Raw genomic sequence first — 20,108 nt, 5'->3', positions numbered from 1 at the left:
GCTGGAGTGCAGTGGTGCCTTACCACAACCTCCACCTCCTGGGTTCAAGCGATTCTCCTGTCTCAGCCTCCGGAGTAGCTGGGATTACAGGCACCCACAACCACACCCAGCTAACTTTTGTATTTTTAGTAGAGAATGGGGTTTCATCATGTTGACCAGGCTGGTCTCAAACTCCTGACCTCAAGTGATCTGCCTGCCTCGGCCTCCCAAAGTGCTGGGATTACAGGCATGAGCCACTGTGCCTGGCCTTCTGAAGTACTTTTTGATAACTACCAAAGAAACTTTGTTCCTCCAAATTATGCAAGTGACAAGTACCCTCGCATGTAAAAAGTCGAAGCACTAGCATAGTGAGCCTCTCTCTACCCCATCTCTCCCTGGAGTCTCACTTCCTGGCTGCTTCATAATTTAATTACTCTCCTGTTGTTTGACATTTAGGTTTCTGATTACAAACAAAAGCTTTGTGTGTACATATATGCATATATCAGTGTATGGATATTGGATAGATTCCAGAAGTGGAGTTTTGGGGTCAAAGTTTATAGTGTCAGTTGTCTTCCTAAACATTTTTATTCCATGATATTTAAAAACGTGTATTCCATGATGTTTTAAAAACAAATATGTTTTACTCATCTTCTTTGTGATGATAGAAAACAAATATTTTTTAAAATTTCATTGTTTATTCTTTTCACAGGTGATATTTAAAATCATTATTATAGAAAATGTTAATTTCTATATTTGGTTTTCAGTTGCTTGAAAATTCCAGAGAAATATTAGAAACCAAAAGTTAGATTTTAAATTCTGAAATTAGTACCTGTGGCTATGCATAAAATAGAATTTTTTTTTTTTTTTTTTTGACAGGGTCTCGCTCTGTCACCCAGGCTGGAGTGCAGTGATGTGATCTTGGCTCACTACAGCCTCCATCTCCTGGGCTCGGGCAATCCTCCCACCTCAGCCTCCCAAGTGGCGGAGATTAGGCATAGTAGTACAGGCTTTTGTAGAGATGGGGTTTCGCCATGTTGCCCAGGCTGGTCTCTAACTCCTGATCTCAAGTGATCCTCCCACCTCGGCCTCCCAAAGTGCTAAGATTACAGGTTTGCGATACCACACCCAGCTGAAAAAATTTAAAATTCATTACTTCACTTAAAGTGAGATTAATTAATGTAGCTAAATATAATGGCAAAACTGAACATTCCGTATTATTTGCTTCAAGCTGTTCTCATTTTCCCATCCGCTACTGTGCCATCACCATCCCTGCCACATCAGTAATCCTCAATAGCATGACTGAAGCATGAAGTGTTCTGTTTAACTGATCTTCTGCTTAGTTGATAGTTAACCTTGTGGTACTCTGCAATTGCTTGCACAAACGTTACCGCTGAGGGACGAAGTTTGTATTTCTGGTTCTGGAGTCCTTTTTCTGTTATGCTCAAACTGTCTTGGTAGATCTTCATAACAAACATTTTCTTCTTACCATACAAGTCACTGGTTTTTAAGCATATTTATAGAATAGTACAACTATCACCATAGTTTTAGAACATTTTCATCATCCCAGAAAGAAACCCAGTATTCATTAGCATTCACACACCATTTTCCCATCAATATCTGACCATTTCCTGGCATCCACGAACCTATTTGCTGTCTCTGGATTTCCTTCTCTGGACATTTCATATAAGTGGAATCATACAATTTGTAATCTTTATGTCTGGCATATTTCACCTAGCATAATGTTTCGCATTAATTTATGTTGTAGCATGTATGAGTGCTTCGGTCTTTTGTATTGCCAAATACTCTATTGCATGTGTATGCTGCATTTTGTTTATCCATTCACGGTTGATGTGTGCATTCATCTCACAGAGTTGAACCATTCTTTTGATTGAGCAGTTTGGAAACAGTCTTTTTGTAGAATCTGCAAAGGGATATTTGGGAGCGCATTGAGGCCTATGGTGAAAAAGGAAATATCTTCACATAAAAACTAGACAGAAGCTTTCTGTTGATGCTTACATCAACACTTTGATGTTTGATGGACAACACTTTGATGTTTGATGGACACTTGAGGTGTTCTTACTTTCTGGCCATTAGGAATAATGCTGCTGTGGACATATGTTTTTGTATGAACATATGTTTTCATGTCTCATGCTAGTGCTAGTGCACTAACTGTAGGAATTGAATGTTCGAAAAGTTACACTGTCTACAGATAAAAACAAGTATGGCATTCGACTAAGGGCAGAACCAGATCACATGGTCCTGGGGAAGAATCTGAAGGGAGCCTTTAAGGCAGTGATGACGTCCATCAAGCAGTTGAGCAGTGAGGAGCTGGAGCAGTTCCAGAAGACTGGTAGGTGTCTACACAGACAAGGGCACCGTTCATGTCTTCAGGTTGAGAGATATTTTTTAGGCTACTGTTTGACTTTTAATATCACATCCTTTTCTTTTTTCTTTTCTCTTTCCATTTCTTCTCTTTTCTCTCTTCTCTTGACAGAATCTCGCTCTGTCATCCAGCCTGGAGTGCAGTGGTGTGATTTTGGCTCACTGCAACCTCTGCCTCCCAGGTTCAAGTGATTCTCCTGCCTCAGCCTTCCAAGTAGCTGGGATTACAGGCGCGCACTACCATGCCTGGCTAATTTTTGTATTTTCAGTAGAAACAGGGTTTCACCATGTTGGCCAGGCTGGTCTCTAACTCCTGACCTCAGGTGATCCACCCGCCTCGGCCCCCCAAATTGCTGGGATTACAGCTGTGCGCCACCGCGCCCGGCCATCCTTTTCTTAAATAAAACTTTTTTTTCCTGTTGATAAAAATGTTTATTATAAATAATTCTTACAGTTTAGAAAGAAAATAGCTGGGCACGGTGGCTCACATCTGAAATCCCAGCACTTTGGGAGGCCTAGATGGATAGATCACTTGAGATCACTACAGGCGCATACCACCACACTTAGCCAGGTGTGGTGGTATGCGCCTGCCATCCCAGTTACTCTGGAGGCTGAGGTGGGAGGATCCCTGGAGCCTAGGATGATTTTGTCCTTACTTTCATGGTGCTTGCTGACATTAAAGATTTGCGAAAATAGTTATGGTTTTGATAATTGTTATACAGGGAAAGTGTAGGGTAATATAAACATGTGTATGGGTACCTAACCAAATGATGGGATTAGGAAAGGGAAATCAGCCCAATCTTGCCACCCCTATACAGAGCATTTCAGGGTGCCCAGAAATTGGCAGCTCTGCCATGATTAGAATCATACATGGTCTGAGTGTGGCTGTCTGACATCCTGTAACTATCCTGGGGCATAAGCTGTTTATTGTTATGGCTTCCTCTGAAGTCCAGAGAATCGCTTGAACCCAGGAGGCAGAGGTTGCAGTGAGTCGAGGTCGCGCCACTGCACTCCAGCCTGGGTGACAGAGCAAGATTCCGTCTCAAAAAATAAAAATTAAAAAAATAAGCCCCAGGCCCTCATTCCCCCATGGAGACACTGACTTAACAATATATGGACCAAATTGCCTTTGTGAGAATTTTTCAGAAATCAGTTTAAAAGTTGCAGTACCCCCGGTGAACTTACAAGCAAGAAGAGCTGATTTGAAGCAGGTGAGAAAGTCCATTACATTTGCATACCATAGGTTCTCCCAGTACCAAGCACAGTGCAGCACAATCTGGAGGTATCTCCCACTTGCACCTTCCTTCTCAAGAGGGAAAGAGTAGAGTGGAATGTATGTCCCATGTTCTGGCCTATAGTGGGGCTGACCAAAGGACTGATTTCTGTTCATGTGACTCAGAGCACTGACAGGAACAGTGTCATACTTTGGATGACTAGGGGCTGCTGAGAACAAATGTGAGAGCTATAGCCTTGTTACAGCACTGCAGGAACTAGTATCATAAACAGATACCAAGGGGAGCAAGAAATTATGAGTTCCTTAAAAAGACACAGGGGCAAACCTCTTTAGGAAATTGCACAGACAAACCCAGAGAACATACATCCCTAGAAAAGATTCAAGAGGTCCCCAAGATCTCCAGCTAAACTAATTTGTAATGCTGTTCCTTTTTACAAAGCCAGTCTATAAAGGCTAAGAGAGATGGCTGTTTTTTCAGATGCCCAAATCTCAACAAAAGATTAGCAGGTGGCCGGACACAATGGCTCATGCCTGTAATCCCAGCACTTTGGGAGACCAAGGCAGGAGGATCACTTGAATCCAGGAGTTCAAGACCAGCCTGGGCAACACAGAGAGACCTCATCTTTACAAATAATTTTAAAAATTAGCCAGCTGTGGTGGTGCATGCCTGTTATCCCAGCTACTGGGGAGGCTGAAGCAGGAGAATTGCCTGAGCCCAGGGGTTTGAGGCTGCAGTGAGCCGTGATCAAGCCACTGCACGCCAGCCCAGATCCTGTCTTTAAAAAAAAAAAAAAAAAAACGGCTGAGTGTGGTGGCTCATGCCTGTAATCCCAACACTTTGGGAGGCCAAGGCGGGCAGATCACCTGAGGTCAGGAGTTTGAGACCAGCCTGGCCAACATGGTGAAACCTCGTCTGTAGTAAAAATACAAAAATTAGCTGGACGTGGTGGAGGGCGCCTGTAATCCCAGCTACTCGAGAGGCTGAGGCAAGAGAATCTCTTGAACCCAGGAGGCGGAGGTTGCAGTGAGCTAAGATCGCACCATTGCACTCCAGCCTTGGGGACAAGAGCGAAACTCTGTCTCCAAAAAAAAAAAAAAAAAAAAAATCACAAGGCATACCATGAAACAGGGAAACATGGCCTTATGAAAGGAACAAATAAATCTCTAGAAAGTAACTCTAAAGAAACGGAGATCACCAGGCAAAGTGGCTCAACACCTCTAATCCCAGCACTTTGGGAGACTGAGGAGGGAGGAACACTTGAGCCCAGGAGTTCAAGACCAGCCTGGGCAACATAGAGAGACCCTGTCTCTAGAAAAGATAATGAAATAAATAATAAAATAGTAAAATACAATTAGGTGGATGTGGTAGCATGTGCCTGTAGGCCCCGCTACTTACTTGGGAGACCGAGGCAGGTGGATAACCTGAGCCTGGGAGGTCAAGCTGCAATGAGCCATGATTATGCCACTGCACTCCAGCCCGGGTGACACATTAAGACCATGTGTCAAAAAAAAAAAAAAAATGATGGTGATCTATGAGTTGTCTGACAAAGAAGTCAAAGTAATCATCTTAAAGATGTTCAGTGAGCTACAAAGAACACACAAAATCAGGAAAACAATATATGCACAAATAAAATGAGATCAATAAACTATAATAATGTAAGATGTTAGTGATAAGGTAAACTGCGTGTCAGTATATCAGCTGTATTTGCATCTTTTTTATAAATCTGAAGATATAAAAGTTTATTTTTAATAAGTGTCAGGAACTGAAATTAAAAACCTATTGTAGGCTGGGCACAGTGGCTCACACCTATAATCCCAGCACTTTGGGAGGCCGAGGCCAGCAGATCATGAGGTCAAGAGATCGAAACCATCCTGGCCAACATGGTGAAACCCTGTCTCTACTAAAAATACAAAAATTAGCCGGGCGTGGTGGTGGTGCACGTCTGTAGTTCCAGCTACTCAGGAGGCTGAGGCAGGAGAATTGCTTGAACCCGGGAGGTGCAGGTTGCACTGAGCCAGGATTGCACCACTGCACTCCAGCCTGACAACAGAGTGAGACTCCATCTCAAAAAAAAAAAAAAACCTGTAAAAACCTGTTGGAATAGTATCCTAAAATATGGAATACTCAGAGATAAATTTGACCACAGATGTATAGTGCTTATATACTGAAAACTACAAAACATTGCTTAGAGATAATAAAGAAAACCTGTAAGCCAGGCACAGTGGCTCACACTTGTCATCCCAGCACTTTGGGAGGCCAGGCAGGTGGATCACAAGGTCAGGAGTTCAAGACCAGCCTGGCCAACATGGTGAAACACCATCTGTATTTAAAAATACAAAAAAGTTAGCCAGGCATGGTGGCAGGTGCCTGTAATCCCAGCTACTCAGGAGGCTGAGGCAGAGAATGGCTTGATGCCAGGAGGCAGAGGTTTAAGTGAGCTGAGATCACATCACTGCACTCCAGCCTGTGTGACAGGGCAAGATTCCATCTCAAAAGAAAAAAGAAAAGAAAAAAATAAAGCCTATATGAATGGAAGAGAAATAATGTTTGTATTAGTTAGCTAAGATTGCCATAACAAAATACCACAGACTGGGTGGCTTAAACAACAGAAATTTATTTCTTTACATTTCTAGAGGTTGGAAGTCCAATATCAAGGTGTCAGCAGGTTTGGTTTCTCCTGAGGCCTCTCTCCTTGATATTATCTGCTGGCCATCTTCTCAGTGTGTCCACATACGGCCTTTTCTGTGATTGGTTCCTGAGTAAAGTAATGCTATAATGGTCTCATGGTTAACTGTCTCTTAACACAGCTGCTAAAAGTGGATTCTGTATTCCCTCAGCCTGTCAACTTAACCAGGACTCCATAGTGCCACTGGGAATTTTGGTTCATGAGAAGAGCTTATTTATTTACTTCTAGCAGTGTCACCATCAGCTAAAGATAAAATATGTTCCTGATGGCAAAGCTCACACAAACATAATTTAATACTTTCCCACAACCCACTCCAATTGCCCATCAATTCTTTAGCCCCATAAAACCCTTCCAGCTCTCCCTGAATGCTGCTCCAGGGTGGATGCCCTCATAGGGGTCTTCTGGTCCTCTCTTAGATATTCATGTGCAGGTGGCCTGTCTGAGGAGGGCCTGAGTTGGTCAGTCTGTGCTGGAAGCTCCACCTCAGGCCTCTGCTTATGGTCTTAGTTATTTGCTCTCACAAGCCTGTTCTTGCTCATCAGACCTCCCGTGAAAAGCTCTGCTGAATGAGACAGCACATTGCTCTATTAAATGAGAATGTAAATGACAGCTACCTCATTAGAAGAAGTGGGGCTGGGTGGCATGGTTTATGCCTGTAATCCCAGCACTTTGGGAGGCCAAGAGGAGAGGATCACTTGAGCCCAGGAGTTCAAGACAAGCCTGGGCAACATAGCAAGATGCCATCTCTACAGAAAATTTCAAAAATCAAAAAGACTGTCATGCAGCTCAAGGTCGTGATCTAAAATGAAACAAAAGTCTATCCGCAAATCTAAAGCCATCTTCTTTTAGAATTTAACACTTTACTGTTGTTACAGATTGTATATAACCCTTATGTATAAATGTTGGTTACACTTTTTGCTGTTTTACTTTAGGTTTTTCTCTTGCTGGTTGTATTAGTCTGTTCTCACATTGCTGTAAAGAACTACCTGAGGCTGGGTGCAGTGGCTCATGCCTGTCATCCTACCATTTTGGGAGGCTGAGGCAAGCGGATTGTCTGAGTTCAGGAGTTTGAGACCAGCCTGGGCAGCATGGTGAAACCCTGCCTCTACTAAAATACAAAAAATTAGCTGGGTGTGGTGGTGTGTGCCTGTAGTCTCAGCTACTCGGGAGGCTGAGGAATGAGAATCACTTGAACCTAGGAGGCGGAGGTTGCTGTGAGCCAAGATTGCGCCACTGCACTCCAGCCTGAGCAACAGAGAGAGACCCTGTCTCAAAAAAAAAAAAAAAAACCTGAGACTGGACTGTTTATTGAAAGAAGTTTAATTGACTCAGTTCCACAGGCTGTACAGGAGGCATAGCTGGGGAGGGCTCAGGAAATTTACAATCATGGCCGAAGCTGAAGGGGAAGCAAGCACATCTTCACATGGTGACGGGAGAGAGAAAGCGAAGAGGGAAGTGCTACACACTTTCAAACAACCAGATCTCGTGAGAACTCACTATCACGAGAACAGCAAGGGGGAAATCCACCCCCATGATCCGATCACCTCCCACCACATACCTCTCCCAACATTAGGGGTTACAATTCAACAAGAGATTTGGATGGGGACACAGAGCCAAACCGTATCACTGGTAAAAGGTCATCATATTAGGTCATTTAGGTCATTTCCTTCTATGTCAGTGGGAGATTTGCAATGCCTTTCTTATTGGCAATATGTTGTGAGTATTTATCTTGACCTGAGCAGTATTATCAATCTCTTACTTCATGGTATTTTCCTTCCCATTATCTCAACACTATGAACTCCTCCCATATTCTGAATTGAAGGAAGTTTATTTTTTTGTAGTCCAACTAACTTCCTTATTTTTATTATGGTAAAATATACCTAAAATTTACCATTTTGATCTTTTTTTTTTTTTTTTTTTTTTTTTTGAGACAAGAGTCTTGCTTTGTCACCCAGGCTGGAGTACAGTGGCATGATCATAGCTCACTGTAACCTCAAAAAGTCAAACTTCTGGACATAAGCAGTTTTCCCTCTCTCAGACCCCTGAGTATCTCGAACTACAGACACATGCCACCACAGCCAACTAAATTTTTTTTTTTTTTTTTTGTAGAGACAGGGTCTTGCTATGTTGCCTAGGCTGGTCTCAAACTCCTGACCAAGAGTAATCCTCCTGGCCTAAGCCTCCCAAAGTGCTGGAATTACAAGTGTGAACCACTGGGTCAGCCTTTTTGTTGTGTCTTTTTCTGGTTTTGTTATCAGGGTAATACTGGCCTCTTAGAATGAATCTGAAAGTATTCCCTTCTCTTTGATTTTTTGGAATAGTTTGAATAGGACTGGTATTAGATCTTCTTTAAATGTTTGGTAGAATTCAGCAGTGAAGTTATCAGATTCTGGGCTTTCCTTTGGTAGGAGACTTTTTTTATTATAGGCTTCAGTCTTGTTATTGGTCTATTTGAGTTTTGGATTTCTTCATGGTTCAATCTTTGTAGGTTGTATGTGTCTAAGCATTTATCCATTTCTTATATGCTTTTCAATTTATTGGCATAGAGCTTCTTATAACAGCCTCTAGTGATCGTTGAATTTCTGGGGTTTAGTTGTAATGTCTCCTGTTTCTCTCTGATTTTATTTATTTGGTTCTTCTCTCCTTTTTTTCTTAATCTGGCTAAAAGTTTGTAGATTTTTTCAAAACTCCAACTTTTTTATCTTGTGTATTTTTTGTCTCAATTTTATTTCTGCTCGATCTTTATTATTTCTTTTCTTCTAATTTTGGGTTTGGTTTGCTCTTACTTTTCTAGTTCTTTGACAGGGTCTCCCTCTGTCACCCAGCCTGGAGTGCAGTGGCACAGTCTCCGCTCACTGCAACCTCCGTCTCCCAGGCTCAAGCAATCCTCCCACCTCAGCCTCCCAAGTAGCTGAGACTACAGGTGTGCACCACCATGCCTGGCTAATTTTTGTAGAGATGGAATTTCACCATGCTGCCAAGGCTGGTCTCAAACTCCTCAGCTCAAGCAGTCCATCAGCCTTGGCCTCCCAAAGTGTTGGAATTACAGGCATGAGCCACCACACCCGGCCATGCTTTTCTAGCTTTTTAAGATGCATTGTTAGGTTGTTTAATTGAAGTTTTTCTACTTTTTTGATGTAAGCATTTATTCTAATAAATTTTATCTTAGCACTGCTTTTGTTGTATACCATAGGTTTCGTTCTGTTGTGTATTCATTTCCATTTCTTTCAAGAATTTTTAAATTTTCTTCTTAATTTCTTCATTGACCCAGTGGTTGTTCAGAAGCATGTTGTCAAATTTCCATGTGTTTTTATTGTTTGTATACTTTCTTTTCTTTTTTTTTTTTTTTTTTGGGGGGGGGATGGAGTCTCCCTCTGGTGCCCAGGCTAGAGTTCAGTGGGTCAATCTTGGGTCACTGCAACCTCTGCCTCCCGGGTTCAAGTGATTCTCCTGCCTCAGCCTCCTGAGTAGCTGGGATTACAGGCACGTGTCACCATGCCCAGCTAATTTTTGTATTTTTAGTAGAGACGAGGTTTCACCATGTTGGCCAGGATGGTCTCAAACTCCTGACCTCAAGTGACGCACCCACCTCAGACTCCCAAAGTGCTGGGATTATAGGTGTGAGTGCCCGGTCAATATCTCTACTTTCCGAAGTTCTACTTATTACTGATTTTTAGTTTTATTCCATTGTGATCAGAAAAATTACTTGCTATTATTTGAATTTTTAAAAATTTGTTAAGATTTGTGGCATAACATAAGGTCTATCTTTGAAAATATTTCATGTGCTGAGGAGAATAATGTGTATTCTGCAGCTATTGAATTAACTGTTCTGTAAATGTCTATTAGGTCCATTTGGTCTATCATGCAGATTAAGTCTGATAAGGGTTTTTGTTGTTGTTGATGATGATTTTCTGTCTAGATTTTCTATGCAATGCTGAAAGTGGAGTGTCAAAGTCCCCAGCTGTTATTGTATTGGGAACTCTCTCTCTCTCTTTAATCCTAACAGTATTTGCTTTATCTATCTGGGTGTTCCAGCACTGGGTACATTAATGTTTACAATCATTATAACCTCTTGCTGAATTGACCCCTTTATCATCATATAATGACCTTCTTTGTCTCTTTTCACAGGTTTTGACTGAAAAATTTATTTTATCTGAAATAAGCATAGCTATTCCTGCTCTTTTTGGGGGTGTTTCATTTGCATGGAATGTCTTTTTCCATCCCTGCATTTTCAGTCTATGTGTGTCTTTATAGGTGAAGAGAGTTTCTTGTAGGCAGCATATAGTTACGTCTTTTAAAAATTTATTCAGCCACTCTATGTCTTTTGATTTGGAGAACTTAGTACATTGACATTCAATGTTATTATTGATAGGTAAGAACTTACTGCTGCCATTCTGTTAATTTTTTCTGGTTGTTTTGTTGGTCCTCTCTTCCTTTCTTACTTCCTTTCTGTCTTCCTTTGTAAGTGATTTTCCCTGGTAATATGTTTTAATTTCTTGCTTTTTATTTCTTGTGTATCTATTATAGGTCTTTGCTTTGTGGTAATTATAAGGGTTGCTAGTAACAGCTTATAACTAGTTATTTTAAACTGATGAAAACTTAACACTGAGTAGAAAAAAGGAAAAAAAGCAAACAAGCAAAGAGAAAACTAAAAAAAAAAAAACTCTACAATTTTACTCCATCTTCCCTTGCCTCAATGGCTGTTTTTTGCCTTTTTTTGGGGGGGAGGGTTTCTCTAATTACATCTTTTTATATCATCTGTCTCTTAAGAAATTGTCGTTATTATTATTATTTTGAGGTCAAGTCTCACTCTGTCGCCCAGGCTGGAGTTCAGTGGTATGATCTCAGCTCACTGCAACCTCCGCCTCCTGGGTTCCAGCAATTCTTATGCCTCAGCCTCCTGAGTAGTGGGGATTACAGGTGTGCAACACCATGCCTGGCTAATTTTTGTATTTTTAGTAGAGACGGGGTTTTGCCATGTTGGCCAGGCTCACTTCAAACTACTGACCTCAAGTGATCCACCCACCTCGGCCTCCCATGTTGTCACTATTATTATCTTTTTTTTTCTTTTTTGAGATGGAGTCTCGCTCTGTCGCCCAGGCTGGAGTGCAGTGGCATGATCTCGGCTCACTGCAGGCTCCGCCTCCTGGGTTAATGCCATTCTCCTGCCTTGGCCTCCCATATAGCTGGGACTACAGGCGCCCACCACCATGCCCAGCTAATTTTTTGTATTTTTAGTAGAGATGGGGTTTCACCGTGTTAGCCAGGATGGTCTCAATCACCTGACCTCGTGATTCACCCACCTTAGCCTCCCAAAGTGCTGGGATTACAGGTGTGAGCCACCGCACCTGGCCGTCATCATTATTTTTGATAGATTTGTCTTTTAGTCTTCCTGCTAATGATATGAGTGGTTTAAATAATGCAATTACAGTGTTAGGCTATTCTGTATTTGTCTGTGTACTTAAGTTTACCAGTGTGTTTTATATCTTCAGTTGCTTTCTTGTTACTCATTAATGCCCTTTTCTTTCGTATTGAAGAACTTCTTGTAAAACAGGTCTGGTGTTGACAAAATCCCTTAGCTTTTGTTGTCTGAGAAAGTCTTTATTTCTTCTTATGTTGAAGGATAATTTTGCTGGGTATAATATTCTAGTCAAAAGTTTTTCTTCCTTTAATACTTTGAATGTCATTCTATTTCCTCAGGCTGGTAAGGTTTCCACTGAGAACTCTGCTGCCAGGTGTATTGGAGCTCCTTTTTATGTTGTTTGCTTCTTTTGTCTTGCTGCTTTTGGGATCCTTTCTTTATCTTTGACCTTTGAGAGTTTGCTCATTGTATACTTTGAGGTAGTTTTATTTGGCTTGAATCTTCTAAGTGTTCTTGATCTTCATGTTCCTAGGTATTCATGTCTTTCTCTAAGTTTGGAAGGTTCTCTGTTATTATTTATTTGTATAAACTTTCTACCCCAGTCTCTCCATCTACGTCCTATTTAAGACCAATAGTTACTAGACTTGCCCTTTTGAGATTATTTTCTAGATCTCGTAATAGTGCTTCCTTCTCTTTTATTTATTTTTGCTTTTTTCTCCTTGGACTGTGTGCTTGCATATAGCCTGTCTTAGAATCTACTGATTCATTCTGCCACTTGATCAATTCTACTGTTGAGAGATTATGATTCATTTTTCTTATTGTCAATTGAGTTTCTAAGCCCCAGAATTTCTGCTAGATTCTCACTCTGTTGCCCAGGCTGGCTTGCAATGGTGCAATCTCAGCTCACTTCAACCTCTGCCTCCCAGGTTCAAGCGATTCTCCTGTCTCAGCATTCTGAGTAGCTGGGACTACAGGTATGCACCACCACAACCAGCTAATTTTTTGTATTTTTAGTAGAGATAGGGTTTCTACTAAACCCCATGTTGGCCAGGCTGGTGTGGAACCCCTGACCTCAAGTAATCCGCCCACCTTAGCCTCCCAAAGTGATGGTATTAGAGGTGTGCACCACTGTGCCTGGCCTCTGCTTGATTTTTAAATGTTAATTCTTCATTAAATTAATCTGATAGACTTCTGAATTCCTACTCTGTGTTATCTTGAAGTTGTTGGGCTTCCTCAAGATGGGTATTTTGAATTCTCTGTCTGAGAGGTCATATAATTTAATCACTCCAGAATTGGTCACTGGTGCCTTATTTAGTCCATTTGGTGAGATCATGTTTTCCTGGATGCTCTTGATTCTTGTGGATGTTCAATGATATCTGAGCATTGAAGAGTTAGGTATTTATTTCAGTCTTTGGAGTCTGGACTGTTTGTATCCATCCTTTTTGAGAAGGCTTTCAGTAATTGAAGTGGGATTAAGTGTTGTTACATAAGTCTGTGGTCATTGTGGCCTCAGGCAGAGCTATGAGGCCAAGAGTGCTCACGCGCACCAGGCTTTCTTTTTGGAATTCGAGGTAAGGCCTTTACCACCCTTGGGCTCAGAGGAGGGAAGACTGGGACCTGTCTGAAGGTCTGGAGAGAACTCCCAGTTGCACACTTGCCCTCACTGCCCCTTTCCTGGCATGGGGTGAGATGGGTCTACTTCAGCAACCAGTGCCTGCCCTTGATCCCTGCAGGAGGTGAAGGAGGTGGGCAAGGAGCAGCCCAGACTGGAGGCTGAGTACCCTGCCAACACCACCAAGAACCGTTACCCACATGTGCTACCCTGTGAGTGCTGGGGGCAGGAGAGGACGCATGGCAGAGGGCTAGGGCTTGGCATGGGGGCAGGGGGCTTCATGTGCCCAGCCCTGAATGCACAGCTTTCACTTTCTGCAGACAACCACTCCAGGGTCAGGCTGACCCAGCTGGAGGGAGAGCCTCATTCTGACTACATCAACGCCAACTTCATCCCAGTAAGGGCCACCGGTGAGGCCGTCCATGTGATCTGGGATCGGCTCGGGAGATGGGCTGGTTTGCAGGCCACACTGGCCTTCACTAGCTGTAACAGCTCTGTAGGAGATCACCAGCTTGGGCTTCATGAGCTCAATCCAGCAGGTGTCTAGCAAGGGTCTACTGTGTGCTGGGCTCTGTGCTGGGCCTGCAGGAGGCAGAGCTGAGTTAGCCACATTCCCCACCTTCAAAGGAGCACGTGGGCATGTGTGTGACATTCACCACACACAGTGACAAGGGCTGTAATAGAGGAAAAAACACTGTACTCAGGGCACATGGAGGAAGGGGAAATTTCATCCACCTGAGGAATCAAGAAAGGCTACCCAGAGGAGGGGACATTTGATTTATTGAAGGATGAGTAACATTTTGATAAGTGATGAAAGAGGGAAGGACATTCTGTTGACTGGAAGAAGCGGCCAGAGAACAGCCAGGCAGTAACATTCAGGCAGTGTGTGTGTGTGCGTGTGTGTGTGTGTGTGTGTGTGTGGTGGGGGGTGCGTAGGGGTGAGGGAGTGGGGAGGTGCTGGCTGGTGGGAGATGTAATGGGAAAGATAGCCTGGGGCTGAATGGGCTGAATGAAGGAGGGCTTGATTGTTAGGCTGAGGACTTTGGACTCTATTTGGTGGGCAATGGGGAGCCGTAGATTTTTGAGCATGGAAGAAATGCAGTTTGGTTTTAGGAAGGTGACTCTGGGTGGGTGAAGAGTGTGGCCTAAGTGGGCTATTTAACTCATGTCAGTATCTTGTTGTTTTCATTGGGGTTTTTCTTGTCCCTTTGGGGTGGGATAGGGACGGGGGTGGTGTCTCTGAAGTCAGCCCTCCTGGTTTGCATTCTGGGTGCACACGTGTTCCTGTGTGTGCACACATGTAGGTGTGTGCACAGCATCCTCACTCCTGTAGGTCAAATGTTGGAAATCTGCTGTGTGCTTGACACCAAGCATTGCCCGTTACCAAGCATTGCCCGTTACCATGTTCCTGACCTCTGCCTTCTACACCCCAGGGCCACACCCGCCCGCCCACAGGAATTCATTGCCTCTCAGGGGCCTCTCAAGAAAACGCTGGAGAACTTTTGGCGGCTGGTGCGGGAGTAGCAGGTCCGCATCATCATCATGCTGACAATCAGCATGGAGAACGGGAGGGTGAGTGCGCCTTGCAGGCTCCTGGAAAGGCCACCAGGTGGTGCACGTTCTCCTTGTGGAGATGGCCCCATTGGCATCTTCCCATGGGAAGGCGAGGCAGACTGGAGTAAGGCCAATCAGGCCTGGAGGGTGGTGGAACCACTTCCCACCCAGACCCAGGATAGGGTGGTCCCTGGGATGGGGAGGCAGTGGGAGGAACCAGGTATGTAAACTCCCAGCTTAGCTTAGTTTCTACAGGCTTCTTGCCCTGGGCAGAGAAGGCACCAAGGGGTAGGGACTGCCCAGGGCCGGTGTCAAAGGTACCATCATGGATCCTTCCTTTTGATAAGCCTGGCAGATGCAGGGCCCTGGGACATGCAGAGAGGCTGCCAAGTCTGTCCTCTTGCTGGAGCAGTGAGCCCAGGGCCGCTGGCCGCTGAATAAGGGCTGTTCTGTTTGGCACAGGAACCTAGTGGCTGACTCAGAATCCTGAGAGTCATGAGATGTCTGAGGGCAAGGATGCCGGAGCCCAGGCAAGGGAGAGCAGCTCCTGGAGGAGGGAGCCTTGGAGCTGGGTCATTACAGAGAGCAGAATCCCAGCAGGGTGGCAGGGACCAGAAAGGTGGGCAGGGAGCGGTGGGACTGGGTAAAGCAGGGGGCGGCAGTGATAGGGCTGGGCCTACAGCCGCCCCTCCTCTCTTCAACCTTCTGGTCCCAGGTGCTGTGTGAGCATTACTGGCTGACCAACCCTACCCTGGTCACCCATGGTCACATCACCATCCACCTCCTAGCCGAGGAGCCTGAGGATGAGTGGACCAAGCGGGAATTCCAGCTGCAGCACGTGCTTGCCCCAAGGATGAGGGGTGGGACAGGCATTAGAGCTGAGACCCCTGAGAAAGTTGCCTCACTTCCTGGGTCCCTGGAGCCCTCTCTTTTGGAGGACCACAAGTACTCAGTCACCACCCAGGGAAGTGTGTGTTAGGGAAGGGGTGGAGAGGCACAGAGAAGGTTAAGGGCTTATCTGAGGCTGCACAGTGAGGGAAAGGAAGAACAGGAGAGACATGATGGTTCCTGACCTCCCCCATGCCAGCTCAGGGCTCTTGCCTCACCCCATGCCCCCTGTGCCCAACTTCCTTCCCAGGTTGTGCACTCCTGGGGCAGGAAAGCCAGAGACCCGAATCACTCCTCTGCCCAGGCACCCTCTATATGCAGAGGTTACCCAGGAGGCTAGAGAAGGACCCGAGGGCTCAGGAAGCATCCTGATGGGGGAGACATAGCTGCCACCCTCAAGGAACAGTTGGTGTGTATCATCCCTGCCCTTAGGCAGCTGGGGAAGAAAGTGTGAAGTCTGGGCCATGGGAACCTGGAGTTAGGAAGCTAAGGAGCAGCAGCAGGGCCCCTCTGCCCCTTTGCCCCCTTCCCACCCCCTTCTTAGGTTGTCCAGCAACAGCAGCGGAGGGGGGAGCAACTGCGGTTCACCACCTGACCCCACCACAGCATCCTGGAGGCCCCCAGCTCCCTGCTCGCCTTTATGGAGCTGGTACAGTAGCAGGCAAGGGCCACCCAGGGCATGGGACCCATTCTGGTGCACTGCAGGTGAGGGCAGGTGAGTGCATAGGGTGGAGAGCCCCTGCCTGGCCTGGGGGCGTGGGGGGCTCTTGGACTGTGGGGAGAGCTGGGGACATGGGCAGCCTTTTCACCCATTCAGCTCCTCAGGGGCTGTCCCTGCGGTGCGGGCATGGGCCAGACGGGCACCTTCATGGCCCTGTCGAGGCTGCTGCAGTAGCTGGAGGAGGAGCAGATGGTAGATGTGTTCCATGCTGTGTATGCACTCCGGATGCACCGGCCCCTCATGATCCAGACCCTTGTGCGGGCCCTGCAGGCTGCGCTGGGCAGCTGGGACCCTGAAGGCGTGGGAGGGAGGGGGGTGGCCACAGGGCTGCAGGAGGGACCAGGAAAGAGAGCTCATGGGGCACACAGAAGACCCTGGGGAGAGGGTTTCAGACACATCACCATCCTACCTGGGCTGTGCTTCCTATTCTGTGAAAGGGGAGGTGGGACAGGACCCTGTCAGCTTTGACAACATGGGACGGTGGAGGGAAGGTTTCTCAGTGGCTCCCTCTCCCCTCCTACCTGATCCCTGCCTTGCTGGTCAGGGCCTGGAAAATCTCCCTGCAGGCCCCGCTCGCTCCTCGCTGAGCAGCCTGATGCCCTTTCCCCTGGCATCAGGCAGTGATAGGGCTGGGCCCACAGCCGCCCCTCCACAGTTCCTGCACAGACGTACTGTGCAGGAAGCCAGTACGTCTTCCTGCACAGCTGCTTACTGAACGAGATTCTGGAAGGGCCCTTCAACATCTCAGAGTAAGTCCCAGCTTCCCTGTGCCTCCCACAGGCAGGCTCCCTGCTCATGTTCGTGGGCAGAGCCGAGCAGAATAGACGGGGAGCTGGGGAACCTTCAGTGCCTTCTCCCTCTCCAGCCCCCCCACCAGGTCTTGGCCCATCTCTGTGACAAACCTCCCGCAGGCGTGTGCCAAGAGGGCAGCCAATGCCAATGCTGGCTTCTTGAAGGAGTACGAGGTACACTTCAGGCCGGGAAATGGGTGACAGCCAAGGGCAGCTTTCCCCTGCCGAGCCAGCCCTGCAGTAGGACCTCCCAGCCTCAGGGCACCCATCTCCTTCCCAGCTCTTGCTGCAGGCCATCAAGGACGAGGCTGGCTCTTCTGCACCCCCGCCTGGCTATGAGCAGGACAGCCCCATCTCCTGTCTCACTGTGGACCCTGTGGAGGGGCAGGGGGCCAGCGTGGGCTGGTGGCCTCTGGCAGCTTCACCCTCACTGTCTTCCCTCAGATGACCGTTCTCAGGGGCAGTTTTCTCCGGTGGAGGGGAGCCCCCCGACGACATACCCAAAGCCTGGCTCTTCCCTGTGAGATGATGCTGGTTTTGCCACTGTTTCCTGGCCTCTCTGACCACCTGTACTTCCCGGACTGGGGCTGCTGGGGGCTCCCAGAGTTGTGGGCTTGGCAGGGGACACCTTCAGTCTCTGGAAGCCAATGAGCTGTGCTCTGCAGGGTGGGCCCTCTGGCCATGATCATACGGTGCTGACTGGCCCCGCAGGACCAGAGGAGCTCTGGGAGCTGGTGTGGCAGCACGGGGCTCATGTGCTTGTCTCTCTGTGCCCACCCGATGCCATGGAGAAAGAGAGCAGAGGACAGAGGAAGGGAGGTTCAGGAGTTAGGGCTGAGGATGGAGGTGGGTAGTTTGTGGTGCTGTCTAACCCGGGCAGGGGCAGAGATCTCAGGAAGTTGCCTGAGCAGCCCTAACTTGGTCCCAGCCATAGGAATTCTGGCCAACGGAGATGCAGCCCGTAGTCACAGACATGGTGACAGTGCACTGGGTGGCCGAGAGCAGCACAGCAGGCTGGCTGTGTACCCTCTTCAGGGTCACACATGTAGGTGCTGGGGCCACAGGGCATGGGGTGGTGTGTGGGGGAAGAGTCCTGTGCAGGTTCCCTCTGCCCTCTCCAGCACCAATGCTGATCATGTCTTTGCCCCAGGGGGAGAGCAGGAAGGAAAGGGAGGTGCAGAGACTGCAGTTTCCATACCTGGAGCCTGGGCATGAGCTGCCCACCACCACCCTGCTGCCCTTCCTGGCTGCTGTGGGCCAGTGCTGCTCTCGGGGCAACAGCAAGAAGCTGGGCACACTGCTCAGCCACTCCAGGTGTTGTTGGACAACGGCCTTGGGGGAGTGGACACCGGAAGCCCCTCCCTGCCCCTCTGGCATAGCCTCAGATCTCCCTGGGCCGTGCTTGGGTTGTTTAAAAGGACACAGTCTCACAATGCCCCTTCTTCTCCATACCCTACCCTGTCCTCAGGAATATGGAGGGAATTTACCGCCTCCCTCCCTGGGCCCAGGCTGGCTGGCTGACCAAGTGTCCGGTGTCCCTTCTCAGTCCCTGCGCCCAGGTTGGGTTTTCTCACATCCCCGGACACCCCCGCCACACCCCCTTTAGGTACCTCATCCACCTCTAGGTCAGTTGCAGCAAGGGTGCGACCCAGCTGGGCACCTTCCTGGCCATGGAGCAGCTGCTGCAGCAGGCAGGGTCTGAGTGCACCGTGGATGTCTTTAACGTGGCCCTGCAGCAGTCTCAGGCCTGTGGCCTTATAACCCCAACGCTGGTGAGAGGCGACCAGGGGCGACGGGGCTGGGGTGGGGGCGTGGGGGCTCAGCTGTGGGAAGGGGCGGGGAGATGAGGGAACTGCTGCCCAGGCCCCTAGGCAGCACCACCTGGGTAGCCACCAGGTGGCGCTGTGGACCGCTGTGCGTTCTCCCAGATGGAGCCCTAGGGGTTGGGACACACAAGGGAGTCTTTTTCTGTTAGATTGGGGCAGGCGGGGTGAGCCTCCTAACCCTATGTCCATCTCCAGAAGCAGTATGTCTGCCTCTACAGCTGTCTGAACAGCGCGCTGGCAGACGGGCTGCCTGAGTCAGCACTGGTCACTGTGCAAGAGAGGTTAGTGTCCTGTGGGATGGGGACAGCATTCCTGACACATCCACGTGGGCCTGGGCCTCCCTGGAAGGGTGGCCTCCACTGGGCCCTGTGCTGCGAAGTTACAGGGTCTTGGAATAAAGACCTGTGGCCAAGCATGAAGCTCAGTGTGTTCTGTCTGTCCGTCCTCAGACCTGGGCCCAGCGTGTGGGTCTCGTGGGCAAACATGGAGCCGGGATGGAAGCTAGGACCTGGAGTCTGGTTGAACTCGATGACCTATGGCCCCTATGCTGTTGGTTTTTCCCCTGAAGCAATCCTTTCCCCGCTAATCCTCCAGTTTCTAAATTTCCTCCGACTTTGGTCTCTCCAGGTCTAGTTTTCTGTGGTGCTAAGCCCTGGATTCAGAATCACAGCTCCAAATTGTTTGTCCTCTGCTCCATCACCCTGTACGCACCACGCTGTATGCAGTAGGGTTTATCCTGTTTCCCACTTCCCTTCTCCTGCCATCCCCAGCCTTCTTTACCTGCTAGAGCCCCCAGGGGCCGCCCTCAGCCCCCACCAGGATGGAGGTGCCAGAGCTACCCTGTTACTCGGAAGGCAGGCGCTGGAGGCACCCCTCAGGTGGAGTTGCCAAGTTTTCCCTGCTCCTTCGCTCTCTCCTCCTTCCTCCCCTCTACATAGGAGGAGGTGGGGGAGAAAGCAGGGAGGGCATATGGAGAAAGGAAAAACCAGGAGGAGCAGCAGAGACCAGAAAAGAAGGTGGGGAGGCAGCTGTCTGTTCCACACACTCTAGGACTGCGCTGCATACCATGTGC

General features: G+C 47.6%; 1 protein-coding gene across 1 annotated transcript; it reads left to right on the top strand.

Moving 5' to 3' along the window:
- Positions 1–2,232: 2,232 nt before the first annotated feature.
- Positions 2,233–19,453, top strand: LOC129047762 (uncharacterized). The gene is made up of 13 exons (XM_054519639.2): positions 2,233–2,329; positions 3,508–3,572; positions 13,378–13,468; positions 13,577–13,752; positions 14,690–14,828; positions 15,326–15,780; positions 16,181–16,413; positions 17,285–17,384; positions 17,876–18,056; positions 18,139–18,255; positions 18,361–18,524; positions 18,836–18,982; positions 19,232–19,453. Exons 1-11 carry the CDS (start codon positions 2,233–2,235, stop codon positions 18,423–18,425), a joined length of 1,719 nt encoding a protein of 572 aa, XP_054375614.2. The 3' UTR covers positions 18,426–18,524; positions 18,836–18,982; positions 19,232–19,453.
- The last annotated feature ends 655 nt before the right edge of the window (positions 19,454–20,108 follow it).

The sequence above is a fragment of the Pongo abelii genome, chromosome 13 (assembly GCF_028885655.2).
Source record: "Pongo abelii isolate AG06213 chromosome 13, NHGRI_mPonAbe1-v2.0_pri, whole genome shotgun sequence".
Taxonomy (NCBI): Eukaryota; Metazoa; Chordata; class Mammalia; order Primates; family Hominidae; genus Pongo; species Pongo abelii.
This window is presented reverse-complemented; position numbering and strand designations above follow the sequence as displayed.

Coding starts and splice junctions, on each gene's coding strand:
- LOC129047762 (XM_054519639.2), top strand. CDS start 2,233: ATGGTCCTGGGGAAGAATCTGAAGGGAGCCTTTAAGGCAGTGATGACG. Junction 13,753..14,689: donor TCACTAGCTGTAACAGCTCT/GTAGGAGATCAC, acceptor TCTACACCCCAG/GGCCACACCCGCCCGCCCAC. Junction 18,256..18,360: donor CCCTCTTCAGGGTCACACAT/GTAGGTGCTGGG, acceptor TCTTTGCCCCAG/GGGGAGAGCAGGAAGGAAAG.